Raw genomic sequence first — 20,924 nt, forward strand, 5'->3', positions numbered from 1 at the left:
TTAAGAATTTCAGCAACCCTCTGAAGGTCAGTATTATTACAGCCATTTTACAGATGGGAAAACTGAAGCACAGAGCAGTAGTAACTTTCTTATGGTTGCATTGGAAGTCACTGGTAGAGTACCCAAGAAGCCTGACTCACCATTCTTGGCTATAATTACTAGACTACATCCCCCTCCATGTTGTTACATTCTTAGGTCGTGAGAATTCAGCCAATAGGCTGCATTGCGAGTATTCAGATATTAATGTAGCAGAATATTGGATGTTTCAATGGGACCACCACATGTGCATTTAGAATGATGGACTTTTATTGGCTGCAGAGGGAAATGCAGCAAGTCCAGATGAATAGAACATTTCCAAAGCATTCTATGGGGCTGAGAGTGAGCAAGTTGTTCATTTCAAATCCTATGCAATCCAGGCCAACCTGAGCACCTACAGAAATGAGGAAATACTTCAGGTTCTGAACCACCGTCTCTTTTATGGTGTTGAATGAGTAGAGAATAAATAAACATCATTAAATTGTGATGTGTTGAACAGAACGTGTCCTAGGATTTACGATAAAATCTATTATTTGCCTATCCGTCTGAGGGTTTTCTACACCAGCTATGACCTTGGTATCTACACACTTATGTGCTAAAATCCATATCCTCACATTTGGTATCGTAGCATGTATAACCATAATAGCATGTTTTAGGAATTACACTCAGAAGACAGTTTTCAGCATAGAATGCCAAGGACTAATGTCAGACATAAGACTGAAATTTACAGTACCGTGAGGAGCGCTCTCAGATGATCTGGTCTCATATTTAACTTAAAATGTCACACACTACAATATACCATTTTGTCATGTCTCAGATATTTGGGATTCTTACAGTTCACATGCCTCTAGTTTTCTGTTTGTTGTCTTTGAGCTCCCTTACTTGCAAAGGGAATAGATTTATAGTTGAATGCCTTAAAATGTCACGCAGGAAGTTGTTTTAATCCAAAAATACTTGTTGTGTTGCTGCTGATTGTTCAATATAAAGCTTGATAAAAGTAGATGCTGCACCAGTGCATATATTTTTAGGATCAAATACAGGTATATGTTTGTTATTTCTATGTATGCTAAATGATAACATGGACTAATAACTTTATTAGCATGTTTGTTGGGCAAAGGAAAAATGTTGTGGTGCAGGAAAAAGCCCTTCGCTGCTGTGATATATAACTGGGATATATGATGGTACAGGGTGCAGTAAACATTCTACTTTCATGTATCAGGGATAATCATGTATAACCCATTAATTGATTATGATTCCACCACTTCCCAAGTCTCTGTCAATTGTACAAACATGATTGGGATTTTTAGATCCCCCTAAGAGAATTTAGCCACACAACTCCCTCTGAAATTAGCAGGAGTTGTGTGACTAAATTCCCTATTTGGCTTTGAAAATCTCAGCCCTTACAAGAACATACTACAACTCTCTACACTAATGATCCAAAATGCTATAATAATCTGATGCCGATCTACAGTATGTTAGATCATTACTGTAGAATACAGTAGCACTTTTAAAACAAGGGAAATGTACAAAACACCTGCTGCAGACAAGAAACAATAAAAGAGCCTGTGGCCAATCCTACAGTCCTGACTTCTGTGGGAAAAAACCACCAAAAAAACCCATTGAAATCCATAGAGTATCTGTCTGTCTACCTAGGTTCACATATGAATGAGGCTCCCTGAGTTTATTCAGGCTGGAAATCTTCCTTTAAATTCTTCTGCTTCTCCACCCCCCACATGTAGTTTACAAGGGATTTCATATTTAGGGAAACAAATAATAAGCATTACTCACGCTCACAGTTGGTTCTGCAGACTATTTGGGTGACTTCTTTTCTCTGTTAGTCTGGTCACTTTAATTCTGCTTCCATCTCAGGAACCTGGCCTCTGAGGGTCTCCGTGGGAGCGTGTGTATGTGTCCTGCCTCCCTCTGGGCAGCCAACAGGACACTGAATTCTGTAAGAATTGAAAGTGATTTAAATACTCCTCTCAACTCTAGCCCTGAACTTCTACCTGTTGAGTCGTCTTAAAGGAATATCATCCAAAAATGCAGGCAGGTAGGAATATCCCATGTGACTGTTTGTCCAACCAAGCCACATTTTAGGTTTGCTGTGGTTTTGTTTGTGTACATTGTTGTTTACTTTTTGAGTAAATGTTGCAATAGTACAGCAGTGACAATCAGTTACTGTTGGCCTATGGGCTAACTCTGTGGCTGGGAGAGGACGTTTGTGACCAGCCCTCTCTTGACTCCCATGAGCAGGGGAAGGAACCTCGGGGTGATTTTGAGCCAGACTTAAGGAAATTCCTAGGCCTTTCCTGTTGCTGGCTGCTTGCTGGATGGGGTCTCAAAGCATGGACTTAACTGGGCCACCCACACAGCAATGTCCAGCCTCCTTCTTTCCCCCCATAGGTTTCCACAATGCAGGCTTTTCTGGGCGAGCAGCAGGAAAGTGACTTGCCTTCTCCTTTCATCTGCCACTGGAGTTCCCGCGTGGCGGGCCATGGAGCACATGCTGATGGTCTGCAGAGAGATGGCTGACCGCATGGTGTGGGTTTCTCTTCCTCATTTCAAGCTGCAAAACTGGATTAAAAGAAGCTAAAAATACACTATGTACAGCCAGACTGAGTCAGACCAATGGGCCATCTAACCCAGTGTCCTGTCTACTGATAGTGGCCAATGCCAGGTGCTTCAGAGGGACTGAACAGAACAGGCAATCACTGAGTGATCCATCACCTGTTGTCCATTCTCAGCTTCTGGAAGTCAAGCTAGGGACACTTGGAGCATGGCGTTGCATCCCTGACCATCTTGGCTAATAGCCATTGATGGACCTATCCTTCCATCCTCCTTCCATATTCAAAACCTGAGCATCTTACCTTTCCAAGACCTGACCAGTGCCCTTAAACCCACAGAAGACATTGGGAGACACCGCTCTTTACCTCTCTCCATTCTGAAAACTGACCATTTATTACTACTCTTTTTCTGTCTTTTAATCAGTTATTGATCCATGAAAGGACCTTCCCTCTTATCCCATGACTGCTAACTTTGCTTACCAGCCTTTGAAGAGGGATTTTGTCAAGGACTTTCTGAAAATCTAAGTACGCTATATCCACTGGATCATGCTTGTTGGGCCCCCTCAGAGAATTCTAGTAGGTTGGTGAGACATGATTTGCATTTACAAAAGCCATGTTGATTCTTCCCACACAAATTGTGTTCATCTTTGCGTCGATTAATTCTGTTCTATATACTATCGTTTCAACCAATTTGCCTGGTACTGAAATAGGCTTACCAGCCTGTAATTGCCAGGATCGCCTCTGGAGCCTTCTAAAAAAGTACTTAAGTACTTTCCTAACGTTACAGTCACATATAAGCAACTGCTGAAGTTCCCAGAGGGCTGTTAATTGATCAGCCATGGGAAGGGAAATGGATTTCTCCTCATGACTGGGATGGGATGTGTCCATGCATCAGTCTCCCCATAGTGGCCCACCTTGTGAACGAAGTCTGAGAGTTCCTGGGTCTAAACATGGTGGGTTCCTAAAAGGTTCAATCAAAGTCCTAGTTACAAAGATTCCCAGACATCTCTCTGTGAGGTGGATCAAATCAATGGTACGGTGCTCTTATTCCAACTCCAGGAAAGCAGCCAGTTCCTTCCTCCCCGCTGGTCCTTGATATTTGCAGTGTCACACATAGAATATTAGGGATGGAAGGGACCGCAGGCAGTAGTCTAGTCCAACCCCCTGCTCAAAGCAGGACCACCCCCATACAACACAGACCAATCTGGTGGCAGGGGAGGTGCCATCTTGACCCACTGCAGTGCTAGCTGTTCAGTGAAAGAAATCATCCACTCTGCATCAAAATACCTTGTACCCTCACATCTCCGCCCTCATGCAGAAGCTCGTATAGCTGAGATCTTCATGACTCACCACTGATGTCATGATGCTGTCATTCAGCCGTGAGTGGAGCTGTTCATAGCGCAGCACCAAAGATCAACAAGATGAGATGGAAACAAAGGAGAAAAAAAGGGCTGAAGAGTAAGGAGGGGGGCAGCTAACCTGGGCCAGCAGGTAATTTTTTCATGAGGACGAGTTATAGTTTGTGTGAAGTGCACTTGATGGAGGCTCATGCTGCATAGTCACGTTTGGTAATTTCCAGTGTAATATTGCCCCACTGCTCAGTGCTGAGAAAATTAGGAGATTTAAATTTGCTTGGGATCAAGCTTTTTAACTCTTCAGAAAATAATGTCATTTGGTCTCTTCCAAGTTGATCTACACAGACCGGCCTTTCCAAATCAGCCAGGCTTTGCAAGTGTTCAAGGATCTACCTACCCGCACAGACTTAATGGGGCCATACCATGTAAGCCGGCAGGAATGTTCCTTGTTTACATTGTGTACAGCGCAGAGCACTGTGTGAGCTCTTAACAAATGAAAAGAAATAAATAAATAGCTCTGCTGCTACCTTAACCATGGAATCTCTACTTCTCCTCCATAAGAGGGAGGGATTAGGCAAAGATCTCTTGTTGAGTAAGGTGCCATGAGAAACCCAACCACATATGGCAGATTAAAATGATAAAGTATCCCTTTGGAAACAATAAATCATTAAAAACAATGATTTCATTTAAGCTGAAAAGCAACGCTGAACCTTGACTATTCATTTCCGGAAAGTTATTAGCAGAAAGTTGCCCAGATGTAGCAGAGTAATTGTCACCACACAATGGGAGTGCTGTTTAATTTTTAAAAACACATCTAGGCTGTCTTGTTCGGTTTCAGTCTTACCAAAATCTGGGCTGATTATTTCCTCTGTGGCCACAAACTACTCATTAGCACCTTCCATTTCCAATCAGTCTCTCCTTTTGGATGTCCGCATATCTCTGTCCCGTGCTGTCCGTCTTTCCAATGGTTCTTTGCACTGAGAAATAGCGTTTTTAAGAGCAGTTGTGATTGAATAGTTTGTAAGTGGCCCCGGTGTGGCATTGGAAGGGGGTGCAAAATGAATGCAATGTACACAATGCGGGTGTCTGACGAGGATGGTGCTGGAAAACAAGCCCACTGGAGGCTGTAAGTTAAAGCACATGGAGTCTGCAATATCATGCACATCCATTGAATACAAGTGGGTTCAAGCAACATTATTTGGCACCTTGTTTACTGAACTACTTGCCCCTCCATTAAAATCACCAGTAAATCTGACCTGGTGACGCTAAACAAGCTGGAATTACACAAGTGTATTTACATGGCTTTAGCTGACAAGGAAGAATCGTCCTGCCAAGCTGCACGCTACCAAAGAGTTCTGGTTTCTCAAACAACAAACCTTAACTTACTTCTCAGTCCCAAGTCTGGCATGTAACATAGTTCACCCATTAGAACCAAGAACATCATCTTAGTCTGAGCTAAAATCAGACTGAAAGGGTCTGGTAAATTCTGGATAGCTCTGAGATAGAGATGGGTTAAAACCAGGGCCAGTTATCCACGTCCCCATGCACCTGAACCACCCCTGGTTTTAGTTTTGCAAAACAAAACTTGACAGATAAGAGATTTTCAAAAGTCAAAACCACTCCTCAGTTTTGGCCCAGCTCTAAGATAAATAAGTAGCATTTCAGGCTCTAGTGCATTCAGGCTTGCTATCTAGACACATTAATTAAGGCTAACATGCCACAGGGATGCTTGCATGTTCCCCTTGAAGTCCATAATGATAGCCTTCAATCATTAATGTTCTGCCTTTAGTATACATATGAGATGTGTTGCGCAATTTGAGTTACATACAGAAATATCTTGACCATAAAATAGATATTTTATTCTCGTTTCAGCAAACAGTTCAACTAAATCTGCAGTGTGTAGTTCTTCAGCATTTTATATACATGCAATTACCATTACCTACTAAATGAAATACATCCCTTTGAGGATGGGAATAAGCGAAGAGTTCAGCTGTACCATATGCAAGTTATTGTTATTAATTTATGCTGTCTATCTTGTAAATCATCTACTGAGCTTGTGTGCACACTGATTTGGAAGGCAGGAAATCCTGCCCTATTTCCCTTGAGACTTCAGCAACTGGTACTTCATTGTGTGTAGTAGACAGTTTGGGAGAGCAATTGTGTCCATAGGATCCCTGCAAAAACAGAGAGAACCTCATATGAGCTGCTGTTGTCTCTGGCTAACATTTTCAGAAGAGATTTTGGGTGTTCCCATTTGTGGGTGCCCAACTCAAGACACCTTTAAAAAAGCACTATACAAGAGCTAGGTATTATCATTATTAATGGGGCCTGATTTTTCAGAAAGTGCTAAGCACCCACCCTCTAAAAAAGCAGGCCCTGTTAAATTATTTCAAGGTGAGCACCCAAAATCAATGTGAACCCTTGAAATTCTTGGCCTCTGTTCTTATTTTTTTGGACTCTCAAAAAACTCTAAAATGTCCTCGTCACTTTTGCTATTGATTGATTTCTCTCCCCTCCCCCCAAAGCCCTAGATATGATTAAATAAATACTTTCTTTCCTATAATTAGACACCTCAAATATTACGTTGAATAAAATTCTCCACTGGTATGAATGGTACAACTCTTCTGGTGTTTCACCCATTTACACTAGCAGGGAATTTGGCCCTATATATTTTCACAAAATGTCATCAGATCACTATTTTTGGCCATTTGTCAACGCAGAGGAGTAAATTTTACTGGTATCAAGTGCTACAACCTGGAGATCTCTTAAAGTTTTCCTAGCTGCTTCCTACAGGAATTCCTCACTCAGGGCCACTAATATTCTGAGAAATCCCCTGTTTGTTACCTTCTTGGAAAAACTTAGAGATTTACATCTGGGGCACCGGGGTCTTTCAACAGACGTGAAGAAGGTTCTGCACATACGGAACAGAAGAGAATGGCATGATTGCAACATAATGAACAAAAAAAGTTTGTGTAGCCCTAACCATTTTTGTCAGAGTGGAGGATTTTGCAACATACAAAATGACTGCAAACAGGAAAAGAGAGCACTCGCAAACTTTGAGTAAGCAATCCAACAATAAATTCATAAACTTAACAAGGAGCCTGATCCAAAGCCTGTTAAAACCAGTGGCTTAGCGCCACGTAAGTAGGCAAAGATATGAGGTAGTCTTTTTGTTCCATTCAGGATACAAAATTACATTCCTTGACCAGCACTCTGATATCTGCTGTGTGCAGACACCTACTGCCTATTCTGTATGATTACAAATATAGGATATTCAATTAAGGTCTAATTCAGCAACTCCTCAGCATGGAACTCCCATTACTCCTATTCTTCCAGGAGAATTTTACCCATAGATAAATTTCTTGTCTATAAATTGGGAAAAACACCCACAATTTAGTATGGAATACCACATACATACTACAGTGATGGGCGCTATAGAAAATCCTAAAATAGCTAGACAGATACTAAGGTTGGGAGAAAGTTCAAGCGAGTTAATGTGGCTCCCACTGAAATTAATGGGATTTGAATGCCTGTAGGGTCCTTTAAAAATCTCAGCCTAACCGGTAAACGTGCTCAGAAATGGAATCAGGCAAAAAATGGAATCAAGTCCCAGATACTCAAGGTGGTTGAAAAATTTCAAGTTTTTGATATTTCAATGAAAACTTTTTGCAAAAAAAAAAAGTTTTAGGGTTTTTTTTCCCCCCAACCCATTTATGGAGTGGTCAACATTTTTCAAAAGTCTGAAATTTCAATGAAAAATTTCATGAAAAGTTTGGTAGGTGGGTTTTTGGTTTGTGTGCATATGTGTGTGAAAATGTTGCAGCACTTTTTGACCCGCTCTCACTGGCTTTCCCTGACAGTGCTTGTTGGGCAGACTTTAGCTTTGTTTTTAACTGTCCTCTAACCAGGGAGATGATATTTGTAGCACAGAATCCAGAATATGTGTCTACCTTTGTCATGGTCCAGCTCAAGTTCCAACTGCTTTGCTGGGTCCATGTTTTCCTCCATCATTTGCTCTTCTAAGCACTTTAAATCAGTCAAGGTTACTGTTGCTTCAAGGTTTCTCAGAGAAGTTCTGTTCCTCACTAAAAAAGATACAAATACTCCCATTAATTTCCATAGGCATTTGTTCAGGCTTATAGTTCCTGGTTGTGTTCTTTGGTAGTGAATAAGATATATCTGGCAGATGTTGTGCATTCATTAAAGTTCTTTCAGTTTCTAAATTCATCTTTTGTAAGACAATACATTCTTCAATGAGGTTTAACAGCATTTTCAGGTCTGGTGATGAATACCAACACAGAACATGAGTAGTTAATGAGTATTCTAGTAAATATTAGTTCCGTTTGGAAAGGAGCTGCTGCGCTGTGGATTTGTATCAAACAGCAAGCATGGTGATCCTACACCACTAAAATCAATGGGAGCTTTTGTCACTGACTCCAATAAGCGAAGTTTCTAGTTTCACAAATGACAATGGAACTATAAAGCTGTTATGTTTGTTTTTTCTATACACAAAGAGCAGGGTTTGCTTTCTGTTTGAATGATCTTTACTTTGGATTAAAAACAAGAAAGAACAAAAGTGAAGTCTCCTAGGGAGAACTTACTGTGTATGTGTCAGCTCTGACCGGCTACACCGACCTGAATACAAAATGTCCATCTGTCGCTGCAGGGTGCAGTTTGCAGAGATGCACACAGAAAACAAAGAGACACGGCTAAACACAACACAGAAACCACCAGCAGACTGTTGCTGGTCTGACTTACCCTTCTTCTTTCGAAGCTTTACTTTAATAAGAATGATAATAGCAACGAGAAGTAGGAACAACATGAGGGCTGGCATCACAACTGGAAGCAGATGCTGTTCACGTATTGATGAGCTGGAAAGATAAAGCATTAAGATTAAATGAGATTAAGTGACGGATTCTACCCATAAAATGCCTTAACGAAGGCTGGGTTTGCATGAAGCAAATCTTCTTGCTGCAGGCTGAAGAGAAAAACAAAAAAGTGGTAAATTGTCTCTCTGAATCAAAGGAGAACAGTCAACAAGGTGAAATGGGATATTAATCATTAGATCTATAGTTTGATTCTAAGGAATTTATAGCGCTTGCTGAATTACTCCCTTCAGAAAGAAAGCTAACTGTTCCCATCCTACAATCTGCCCTAGGGGTAAGGATCTTGGGACTAGGGTTAAGGTTCCATTGGGTAGGGATCCTCAACCTAGGGTTAGAGTTCCTAGTGGTAGTGGATTTGGGGCTAGGGTGAGGGTTCCTCTGGGTAGGGGTCCTTGCCCTAGGGTTGCGGTTCCTGTGGGTAAGGCACTAGGGTTAGAGTTCCCATGTGTAAATGACTTGGGATAAGGTTAAGATTCCTGTGGATGGGAGACATGGGTCCAGAGTGAGGGATCCTATGAGTAGAGGTCCCCACCCTAGGCTTAGAGTTCCTAAGCCGGTAAGGCTTCCTATGGGTAGCGGACTTTGGGCTAAGGTTCCCCACCTAGGTTTTCGGTTCCTAAGAGTAGGGGATTTGAGGTTTGGGTTAGGGTGCCTATGGTGAGGGGCCTTCAGGGTAGGGTTAGGGTTCCTCTTGGTAGGGATGAAAGCCATAGGGTTACAGTTACTATCGGTATGCATCCGTGGGCTATGGTTCAGGTTCCTATGAGTAGGAGACGTGGGGCTAGGATTAGGTATTCTATGGTAGGGGATGTGGGGCTCGGCTTAGGGTTCCTACGGTAGGGGTTCCTAGGGTAAGGGTCCTCAACCTAGGGTTAGCGTTAGGGGACTTCAGGCTAGGGTTCGGGTTCCTTTCGGTAGGGGTCCCTGACCTAGGCTTAGGGTTCCCATGGGTAGGGGACTTGGGGCCAGAGTTAGGGTTCCTAAGGGTAGGGGTCCCTGACCCAGGGTTAGGGTTCCTATGGCTAGGGGTCCCCAGCTTAGGGTTAGTGTTCCTATGGGTAGGGGACTTGGGGAGTTCCGCAGTCTAATTACAAGTTGTGTGAAAAAGTATTTCCTTTTATCAGTTTAGAATTTGCCATTTTTTAATTTCATTGACGGTCCCCTTGTTCTTGTGTTCTGAGACAGGGAGAACAGAAGCTTCCCATCTCCCTCCTCTGACCATTCATTATTTTATAGACTTTTTTCATATCCGTTCTTAGTCGTTTCCTTTCTAGTCCAACCGCGCTTTGTTTATGGGATCAGATGGGACAAGAGTACAAGGTGGCATGGCTGTAGAATCAGATATTTTTCTCTTTTCTGCATATAAAGTATTTTAAATGAAGTGAATCCAAAGAATCTGAATAGACTTAGTGTAAATTGACACTGTCAGCGGTGATTAGAGTAGGAAACATGTTCATTAGCTTACCTGTCATAGACTGCATTGCTAACGGTTAGAAATCTCTCTTCAGGGCCAGTTTTATCCAATATTTGCTCTGTGACTCTGCTCGTGGGATATGTCTGATGTATGACCTTGACATGAGTGGTGATGCTGTGGAGAGCAGACTTTGGTGATACGGGGCTCACCGATGCAGATAGTGTTGGCCCTAGTGAAAAGCATGATTGTAACAAAGACAATAAATTATTTCGGGGCTTGAATATTTGCCCTTTGCAGGTATGACATTTTTAGCTGTGAAATGCACAGTGCATCCTTCCTGGTAACATTCTCCCACCTCTTTCATTTCACCTTGCAATCTGTGTCATGAACAAACATGCAGCACAGAAGGGACCCCTTCTTTTTCATTGTGGCCTTTGTCTGTACAGAATATTACACGTATGTGTGAATGAAATCCACCATCGCTTTTGGCAAGTCAGACACTTTTGCTAAAAGTCACTATTTCCACCTTGTAAAATCTGGAGCGTGAATAAAGACATAATCTGCTGTTTATAAATGTAAAATAGACACAGCAGCCCCGCTGCTGAAATAGCGACCACCAAACCATCCGCCAGTTATTGGTGGTTTTGGGTTTTTTTTTACTGTAGGGTCCAACATTCAAATGCTGGGGAACATGTCTATCTATTTCCATATTGAAAGTCAAAAGAGTGAAAGGTATTTTTCTGGCAAAACTTGTATTATTTGTGCCTTAAATTGGGGTGTTGAAGTGAAAAAAACTAACTCACTGACCCTGATAGGGGAATTATTAAAAAATTGAGGTTGAGAAATAAGTTTGTCAGGTGATCTTCAGGGCAAGAACTGTGTCTACCTCTGTTTTTGTACAGCACCTAGCACAATGGAACCCTGATCCTGACTGGGCACTACGCTAATACAAGAAGTAAATAATAACAATAATTAATATGATCCGTCTTTAGGGAGAGATTTTTAAAGGCATAAAGTGTAGATATATATGAAAGTCGATGGGAACACTAAACTTCAGCCTGTGCATTTGAAAATCTCCCCCTTAGTCCTGACTTTACCAAACATCTTCATTTCTGTCCATTAATTGTTTATAGTTAGGCTGCTATTCTATGATTAGCAATAGGATAAGACTTAAGCAGAGTTCAAACCAGAGCTTACTGGTCAGTGGGACTACTTTTCCTGACACATGGGCTATGACAGAGCAGAATAAACGAGAAAGAACAGAGTATTAGTCCCAGTGGGCAAACCTGCCCACACCACATACCGTTTTTAATGTGTAACTTCATGGAGGATGTTTGCTCTGTGTCTCTATCTTTAGCCCCACACCAGTACCATCCTACATCTTTTTCTTTCAGCTGGCTTATTACTACTGTGAAAGTCCCATTTTCCTGGTTATCACTGATTATCCAAATTCTTCCTTCAAATGCATCCTGTACAAATCCACTGGTATCCGCCACAAGGGAGCACCCAGCTTCCTTCCACCTGCACCAGTATTTCATCTCATAAGTCTGTTGTGGATTGTAGTGGCATTTGGCAGACACCTTGCCTCCTACAGTTCCACTCAGGAACGTGAGTTCCCTGGGGATGGTTGACTCTAAAATTTGAGAATACATTGAGTTAGCCTTACAGACTCTTTAACTGATACTGCTCTGAGTTCCCAATACACACCTGTTGGTTTTTGGGAACATGAATACAAATACATTGCTTTGAGCAAATCTCTATCTACAGCACCTTCTAAAAATTGACTGGTCTTTCTTTCTAGACTTACCGTCCGTCACCTGTAGATCTATGGATCTTGCACTTCCCAAGTCACTGAGCATCCCTATCCCACACTTATACAGTCCAGAGTCCTCCTTTTTTAGTCTGTTTATCAAGATTTTGAAAGTGCCAGAGCTTTCTTCAGGTGTAATAAGGATCCTTCCCTCGTAATTCCTGTCCACGTAACCATCAGAGTCAGCTATGACAGAGCAGCCAGTTTTTCCCAATTTGCACCAGAATTTCCTTCCACCACCGTTGGCATTTTCAGATTGGCATTGTATTGTCACTGAGCCTCTGAGTTCCCCAAGCACAAATTCTGGTGATTTAGGTACATTAGAATCTGTTTGAATAGAACATACCAAAACATCTTAATGCAGCTCTTATTTCACTTGGAACAATTTCCCTTTTTCTTCATTTTACATTTCCTAATAGCTATTTCAGTAAAATCTGAGTGCTTTGCTTTGTAGAGAAAAACAGTTCTAACCCTACAGGTAAATAACAGGTTTTTAGCAAGGGGATGGGGAGGTATGAATAAGAAGTCAAAGGTGGTGCAACAACCACTGTCTTAGGTTGAAATGCTCAAAAGTCAACAGTAGAACAGTAGTTCCAAACTACTCACTGTAAAAGGGGCATACGAATATTACAAGTCTGGTTTTGCAGACTCATAAGGGACGTTTGGGTCTGTACATTGTGCAATTAACTTGTGAAGATCCCCAGCTATTGTACCTTCCAAAACTGTTAGATTCATGCTGACGAATAAAGCTTTGTTGCTGTTTCCGATGCCACATCTGTAAGCCCCGGTGTCACTCCGCTTCAGCTGTGTCATTTGCACTGTGAACGTGCCATTCTTAGAGGAGTCGGTGATTGATGCTCTGCCTTTGTAATCTTCGGAGATGAAATAGCTGGTAGAAATGATGGTGTTGCAAAGTCTTCTGGCTCCTGATATTTTACACCAATATTTTCTGTCATATCTGTTGGCTTTAGTGGCTGGATAGAAGCATTTGATAGTGACTGATCCTCCAACCTCACCTGCCAACAGTCTTGGTCCATTTAAGGCACTTGAAACTGTTTTTTTTTTAAAAAAGGTAGACCATGCATTAGCCAAATAGAGGGCCAGATCCTCTGCTGGTGAAAGACAGCATAGCTCCATTAAAGTTAGTGGAGTCTTCCTGATTTTCACCAGCTGAAGATCTGGTGCAGAAAATGTAAATACTTTTTCTGGGTAATGTGTAAATTACTATAGATCAGATCCAGGACTCTCAGATCTCCTCTTTATTACACTATGTGTTAGACTGAGGATAATAGATTGGATAAAGCCCTTTGTTTGCACTGTGTATCAGCTCTGAGCTCCTACTCAGATATTGCCCAGTCCTTAGCCAGATAAAACTCCTCTTAATGCGAACAGGAATTTTGCCCGAGTTAAAAGCTGAATGATGAATGCAGTATTTTGGCCATACAGGTTTATGGGCTTTACTTAGTGACAAGCAAATCTCAAAATAATCACAACTATTTAGTACGCACAGGGCCTGTTGTCCCCGTCTTGCAGCCCAGGCTGTCATTTTCCTCTGTATAAAATGCCTCCAAATCTGAATTCTCCACTCGCAGCAGGAGTAGCATTTCACACCTACTTTGCAAATGTGTCTTTCCATTGGCTTCAGTGGCCTTTTGGTCAAGCCTCAAATGGAGACACACGGTGTGTTACCCTGTTACCCCACATCTTGTGTAGTCATTTACACCTGTGTAACATGGGTGTAAAACACTATCCTTCTGATGTGAAAGCTTTTTGTGCCCCTCTGCACTCACTCTGCACTGATGGTAAGGGCTGCACAGGGTGCAGGGCAACGGAGAATCAGGCTCTTAATCCTGAAAGCCCTTTACAATTAACTAATTTTCACAACACCCCTGTTAGAGAGACAAAGTGGGTGACGTAATATCTTTTATCGGACCAACTTCTTCAGAGCTCTGTGTAGCTCGAAAGCTTGTCTCTCTCACCAACAGAAATTGGTTCAATAAAATATATCACCTTCCTGACTTTGTTTCTGTAATATCCTGGGACCAACATGGCATACAACACCCTTTAGACGGGTATGTGTGTCCTCTATCCCTTGTGCAGATGGGGACATATCCCTCCAGCTGCTCTGTGTACAGAAGGATATCCCCACACTTTAAAGCCAGATTTTATTTACCTTTGTCCCCCTCAAGGGTGGCATTCTCTCACTTTTATGATGGTGATTTGCATCAGGCATGTGGTTCCTAGCAACTCACCTTGTAGAAAAGTTAATAAAACAATGAAGACAGCCATGTTCAACCTTCAAAATTGTTCACAGTTTGACTTCGGATGTTGAACTCAAGCTGCCCTTTCAGATTCAGGTGGAAATCTGAAGTACTGACTTTTTCCTTTTACCTGTCCTCAAACATAAGAAAAAAAATAAAACAAAGGTGAACCTGGGATTTTCCTGGGACTGTGTGGGAGCGAGGCACCCAAACCACACTGAAATTTCAATGGGAGCCAGACCTCTAACTCCCTTACAATGCTTCGAGAATCCCCGTCAGCACAAAAGGTCCCAGACCCTGTGGGATGACAGGGATGTTTTAGAAGATAATGCTTTGCCCTTTCAGGCAAGGGTCTCGGGACCTTTTGTACAGAGAAGCACCTTGTCCAAAGTCACTCAGTGAGTCAATTGCAGACCTGGGACTAGTACCTAAGTGTCCTGCCTACCATTTGCGGAGGCTCTAGCACACAGGTCTGCTAGCTCCTGGACAGCTGCACGTCCACCCTGCCACCTCTAATGAAGTAGGGAAAAGAAGCCTATGAGCCCTGCCGATTCCTGCACCACCAGCTGGCCCACCCATGGCTGTCCTGACTGGGGGAGCCAACCATGTTCCCTGATTGGCCCAAGCACATTATTTTAGGCTTAGGGAAAACACCCGGAGGCTGTTTGTGCAGCTAATGGGATCCCTGGCTTGCAGCTGCAACAGACCCTGCTGTATGCTCCTGATCCCTTGCCTTGCTCCTGGTTGCTGATGCCTAGCCTCAGTCCCTGGTCCCTTGCTCTGCACCTGAGCCCTTGCCCTCTCTCTCTTCCACTAACCCAGCTTTGGCAGGTTCATATGGCTCCGACCCAGCTTATTGACCTCAACTCCGACCTGACGTTATGGCATGAAACCGGTAAGCATTGCCTCCTCTGACCTTGATCCTCTCCTGAATTGTGACCCTCCCCTCCAGCTCAGGCCCTGGCTTTTACCTGCGTCCCCGTAGCTGGGATCTTGACAGAGTCCAGTGCTGTAATAACTATACCCGATTGTAACTCTTTATGTCTGAGCACTTCAGAAAACAAATAACCTTTGTTATTTGTACCGCGCTGTAAGTGTACAATATGCAAACTATACCAACCAAGAATTAAATAACACACTGCAGAGAATTTACAACGTGAGGGTGAGAGCTGGTTCTCCATTGCACAGTACGACACATACAGAACAAATGCAGCATGGTGGTACGGAATCAGTAGGTTTTCAGTATCGTTCTGAAAGAGAGAGATGGGGCCTGGTGAATGCTGAACAGTAATAATACCTAGCTCTTATGTAGAGCTTTTCATCCAGAGAGTGACAAAGGAGGTGGGTATCATTATCCCCATTTTCCAGATGGGGAAACTAAGGCACAGCAAGGGGATAGTAGGTCAATGGTAGAGCCAGGACTACCCCCAGGTCTCATCAGTCTCAGTCCAGTGCTCTAACCACTAGGCAGCATTGGGATGGGAGGCTGTTCTAGGACAAGAAGAGAGCACAATGAAAAGCATAGGGACTGAACTTGCATGATCCTGACATTGAGGGATGTTCAGTTGATCAGGGAAGCACACACATCTGCTAAATATGGCCTCTAACTAACTTTTCTGAGTCTTCAAGCAGCCAAAGCTGTAGAGAAGAAATTTAAAGATTTTTATCATTTCAGCAAACGCCAGCAGAAACTGCAGGTGGTGCTTTGGGATTCCCCAGAAGTTCCCTACAAAGGGGAGACTGTCTATTATTTCTGATCTTTGAGAAATAACTCTCTTCCACCCTCCACTTCTTGTTGGAACTTTTCAGACAGCTTTGCTGCCAATTTCAGATCTGAATCCAGACCGTGTTCATGAGTCCAACCCCGTGCTTTGGGGCAGACAGCGTCTGGGAGTGACTTCCCCATTGGAGTTAAAAAATAACTTTTGGTCACATTGGTCTTTTCTTCTAAACAGGCTTTGTTACAATTCTTGGCTCAGGAGTTGCTCAATCAGTGCGATTAAAATCACCGCTCCCTACAGGCCCACGATGGAGGTGAACATTCGTGGTTGTGAGGTTAGTTGGGTCATCTCAAAGTATTTCTGGAGGCAAGAAAAGGGCAATGAAAGAGTGAAGAAATCTATGGTTGGTTTCAACCATGGGTTTGGCATGCAAAACGGCTTAACCCCTTCACTGTTATATTCCATGCCAGTCCTGTACTTGAACATGTGGGGGAGTTCCTTAATGGCACTGATGTTTCAAAGACACATGCCCATAAAACCTGCCGTGAACAATAGGAAGATCAATGACCCTTTATATATAATTTTTCATGGCAACTGCTCTATAGAAGTGGCTAAGTATTATGATGCCCCTTCAGAGAGGGGGAAACTGAGGCACAGAGAAGTAAAATGACTTGCCTAGAGCGTGTTGCAGAACGGAGAATAGAATTCTGATTCCTACGTCTATGTTCTAACCATTAGACTTTGCTGCCTCTTTGCACATGCAGTTTCCTTCAGCAACCGATGTTAGGAAGTGTGCAAGATGTTAAAATGCAGGCAGATTAAAAATATTCATCAGTTAGCTTTGCTTAGCTAAATTCAGGTAAAATACAGCAGCAAAAATCACTTCTTCCTCCCCTAAGCTCCTTAGGCAGGTTCAGAAAAAGAGCAGCATGGTTGGTGATGATGATAAAGGGATATTACAGCTAAAGATGAAACTCAGCCAGAACCCTGGGTCTAAACACCACGGAACTTTCAAAACCCAGAGGAGATTTTTGTGTCTTGTTCTCTTCTCTTATTACAGTGTGGGCTCAATCCTGCCCTCTGATATGCTAGGGCCCAATCCAACTCCTGCTGACTTTAATGGCAACAAGGAGTGGGAGGAGACATACCATAGGGAGTCTGACCCCATAAAAAAGCAGCAGAGCAAGGTCCTTAGTCTATAGGAGAATGCAAGGGGCTGGGCCAACCAGAAGCACCAGTTACCATATTCTAGGCTGCATGGTCTGCAGAGTAGGATACATTTCCCCACGAAGCCAAGCAGCTCATATACTGCCATCAGCAATAAGAGCCTGCTTGGTGTGCATGTTGTGCCAGCTCAGTCATGTGTGTTTAGCTCTTGCTGCACTGTAATAAACTAATGAGCCATGTGCAATGGGGCTATGGAAATGCACACTTCTCTTTTCTGGCCACATGCTGAACTGGTTGTGATGAGCCAGCTGGAACAGGGATTAGAAATCATCCTCACTTAACCCCTTGTTTGTAGTGCATGGAACACTAAAGACAGCTCCCCCAGCCACCCAATTCTTTATTTCATTTACTTTCTATTTCTACCCTGGGCCAAGGCTGCCTTCCGTACAAAAATAAATAGTTCCAGGGAGCTTTCAAAAGATGGGGCAAAATCAACCTCATTTTCATCCAAAGCAAATGACTCTTGAAACTGCTGCCAAAGAGGTTTTCCGAGCTGCCGTGTTACTCAACAGCCTCAAAGTCCAACTTCATAGCAGCCTAGGAGGGAGCATGGGGAAGGGCGCACTGATGTATATAACAATGAATCTGACTGGGTGAGCTTGTTTGGCCTGTCCTATGCAGGAAGTCAAAGTGGATGATGATAATGGTCCCTTCTGATGTTGAAATCTACGATACCAACCAGCATCAAAAAGCTGTTTCGTGAGTAAGCCAGCGACATTTATAAACCTCACTGGGCCAAACATTGTCAACTCACATTGACTTCAGTGGGACCAGGCTTTAGCCCCGGCTCCCTAAAGCATGACGTTGCAAAGCTGTTCGGACAGAATCACTGCAGTGGTAACTTGCTAGTTAGTGTAAAGTGTATTGAAAATAGAGCGAGACCCAGGACACAAAATTCATACTGAGATCTGGATGCAGATTTCAAAGGCACCCAAAGTTCCGCAGGTTCAGATGCGTGGTTCTAGTCTGGGCCCAGCTGAAGATCTGTTGAGATTTTGCAGCAAATCTCCGAAGAGTAGCACCAGCATTTTGTTCATCTCGATGAAGCGATCCATGCTGGCATCGTCCTTTGTATGAAAGATCTGATATGGTGCTATTGCCATTACACCTGAGCACCTCCCAGTTGGCTTACAAATAAACAAGTTTAAACCACTTTGGGTCAGCAAAATGGGTGACTAAGGAAAAAATCATCATCATCATCAGACGCAAACCCTTTGCTACTGCAATGGCCGGTTAATTAATTAAAAGCATGAATTTTATCCCATGCCATGATGATCACCGACCTTGGGGTCTGGAAGTGGTGAGGGGCCTTTACCAAGAATACTCTGTTCTAGTTCAGTTTCCTTTCAGAAGCAAGACCATCAGCCATTCCTAGCTGCCGTGACATGCACTGTTAGGGATAGCAGTTCCAGTCTATTCCTCCTTATGGGGATAGTAGTTTTGAGTGAAATTCTGGGCTTACTGAAGTCAGTGGGAGTTTTGTCATTGACTTTAACAGGCCCAAAACATCACCCATTGTCTCATGCTGCTCTGAAGCCTGGCATTCAGGCTCTAAGCAGTGGGGTGATGTTTTTCCTTAAATATAAATATTGTTCTGCATTAAAATTAACACTACAAGATCTTCCTACTGAGTTCAACTGTCCCCTGGTATCAGTCCAATAAAGTGAATAAATGTAAATGTAAAATGTTTGTGTAAGCTCATGATTGCCTTTTGTCTATCACTAGGAGCTGTTTGCCCTGCCTAGACAGGTATATCGCTATGGTCATTTGATATCTTCTAAATGTGTTATTCAAGTACTGCATATTTTTATGCTGCTGTGGACCATCGAGTTCAAAGATCATCCTTCTTTCTCACCACCAAACCAATGGCAGGCACTTAGCAAACACATTCTAAGAATGCGAAATATATATTTTTAAAAAATCTGTAGCTCTCTGTGTCTCAGGATTCATGAAAACAATCATAGAAATGTAATTCTGGAAAAGACCTCAAAATGTCATCTAGGTCATTCCCCTCACTGAGGGGGGATAGATGTTCATCTAACATGTTCTTCAAAACCTCCAATGACAGGGATTTCACCACCTCCTTAGGTAATCTGTTCCAGTGCTTAGCTGTCCTGAGAGTTAGAAAATTTTAGTTTGCTATAGGTCTATAAACCTCAGCTGCGCTAGTGATCCATTTTCACTCCTTAATCCAACTCCATTTCCCAAAAATGAACCACTGGAATCATATCGGACCAGCAAACCGTATTCCAGATTTGAAAAATAGATTAGCTGCCTTACACACACAGATCATCAGCCAGGTAGCTGAGTCAGCAGGCAAACTGGCAACCCTATTTGGTGGCTTAAATGGCTGAAGTAGCACGGAAACAATAACAATGTAAAAGTAGCCCTTTGTTACTCAATGCATCCTGGAGTATCTTTGTGTCTTATAGGATGACTTTAGTAAACTCTCCCGTAAGCCTTGTAAAGCTAATGCACTTATGGGAGAGTAAGCTGGATTCTACTCTGCCTCATGCATCCTTATCAGAATTGTCAGCTCAATTCCGACTGCAGGTTTTTTGTTACAGGTAAAGTAAGAAGCAGAAAGAAAAGAAAAAAGAGAGGAAGAAGAGGGATGAGTTTACAGGTAGAGAGAAACACCGTACTTATTCTTCCTGACAAAATGGAGTTCATGTTACCATCCAAAATAAACCATTTTAATCTTTTTATTGCACAATACCAGCGACATTCAGTAATTCTATATCTATATGGTGCTTTGCACAAGAACTGACAGTATCAGGCTAATCTTTAGCAAGATGGAGCAAACTGCATTAAAATCACTACAGTGCCATTTATAGTGTCTATTTATAACTCGCTCTGTATTGCACACATCACTGCAGTATCACCGTTCCGTGTGGTATAAGTATAGTTAACGATGGCTGGTAAAGACCTGAAAGTGACATGTGGAGTGGCACTGGATAGTGGCAGCTAGAAATAATAGTGCATTGAACTCAAAATACAGTAGACAGCACCTACCATTCTACCCTAAGGAAACGCAGCTCCACGGGCACACTGACTTTTACCTACCTTTACTGTAGAGTTTCTCCCATGCCACGTTCCAAGCGGGATTTAGATGGATGAGGGATCTCCCACCTTGCAGCCCAGTTAGTATGTAGATCTTGATGTTTGTTCTGATTTTTTTATAAATGTCCAAAACTTACATATACCAACTCTAAGCTTTTATTCTTCTCACATGCAGTTCCCTTTAATAGTTTCCTCTCCAGGCTGCTGTCACAGATTCGCACCAAGAAGATACCAGAAGTGGTCGAAGACCTTCACAGGAAAGCGAGAAGTGCCACCAGCACATTGAATATAGAACCCAAAGCTGCCTCTTTATGTATCCTGCTGCTTTGATTACAAGTGTTAATGAGGTAATAAATTTTAAAAATTAAAAAAAAAAAGAGAAGAGAAGAGGTTATGATCAAAAACTGCTAGGATGAAGGAGAGGAATTCCCCTGCTTTTCGGGCAACTTGCAAACGTTTTAACACAAAGCAGCCTATTCTGCTCCATAGCAAGAGTTAAAGTAAGTCTAATTCCCTGTTAAGCATTGATCTGATAATATGTTACTAACGAAGATTCTAATGTGAATGCTTTATTAACCTCTTTTAAT

At 42.5% G+C, this 20,924-nt stretch overlaps 1 protein-coding gene and 1 long non-coding RNA gene across 5 annotated transcripts in view; one reads left to right on the plus strand and one right to left on the minus strand.

Moving 5' to 3' along the window:
* The window catches only part of PIGR (polymeric immunoglobulin receptor), a 39,100-nt gene extending 24,701 nt beyond the window's left edge, over positions 1–14,399 (minus strand). Inside the window, exons 1-8 of the mRNA XM_067531803.1 lie at positions 14,318–14,399; positions 12,779–13,117; positions 12,063–12,392; positions 11,559–11,888; positions 10,307–10,484; positions 8,714–8,826; positions 7,906–8,040; positions 7,303–7,321 (exon numbers count right to left, since the gene is read on the minus strand). Of these exons, the coding sequence (XP_067387904.1) occupies positions 7,303–7,321; positions 7,906–8,040; positions 8,714–8,826; positions 10,307–10,484; positions 11,559–11,888; positions 12,063–12,392; positions 12,779–13,117; positions 14,318–14,354 (1,481 nt within the window). The 5' untranslated portion in view covers positions 14,355–14,399. The remainder of the gene's footprint in view (positions 1–7,302; positions 7,322–7,905; positions 8,041–8,713; positions 8,827–10,306; positions 10,485–11,558; positions 11,889–12,062; positions 12,393–12,778; positions 13,118–14,317) is intronic.
* LOC137142242 (uncharacterized) overlaps positions 1–20,681 on the plus strand; it is a 59,730-nt gene extending 39,049 nt beyond the window's left edge. For 2 of the 4 annotated variants that reach the window (XR_010916868.1, XR_010916867.1), the window contains 3 exons: positions 16,282–16,381; positions 19,842–19,900; positions 20,526–20,681. This is a non-coding gene — a long non-coding RNA (uncharacterized lncRNA). Of the gene's footprint in view, positions 1–16,281; positions 16,382–18,999; positions 19,024–19,841; positions 19,901–20,525 lie in introns of all 4 variants that reach the window. The other 2 variants (XR_010916870.1, XR_010916869.1) reach the window with 2 other exon arrangements.
* Positions 20,682–20,924: the final 243 nt, after the last annotated feature.

The sequence above is a fragment of the Emydura macquarii genome, unplaced genomic scaffold (genome assembly GCF_026122565.2).
Source record: "Emydura macquarii macquarii isolate MOO-44397 ecotype Brisbane River unplaced genomic scaffold, CSIRO-AGI_Emac_v2 contig_3220, whole genome shotgun sequence".
NCBI lineage: Eukaryota > Metazoa > Chordata > Testudines > Chelidae > Emydura > Emydura macquarii.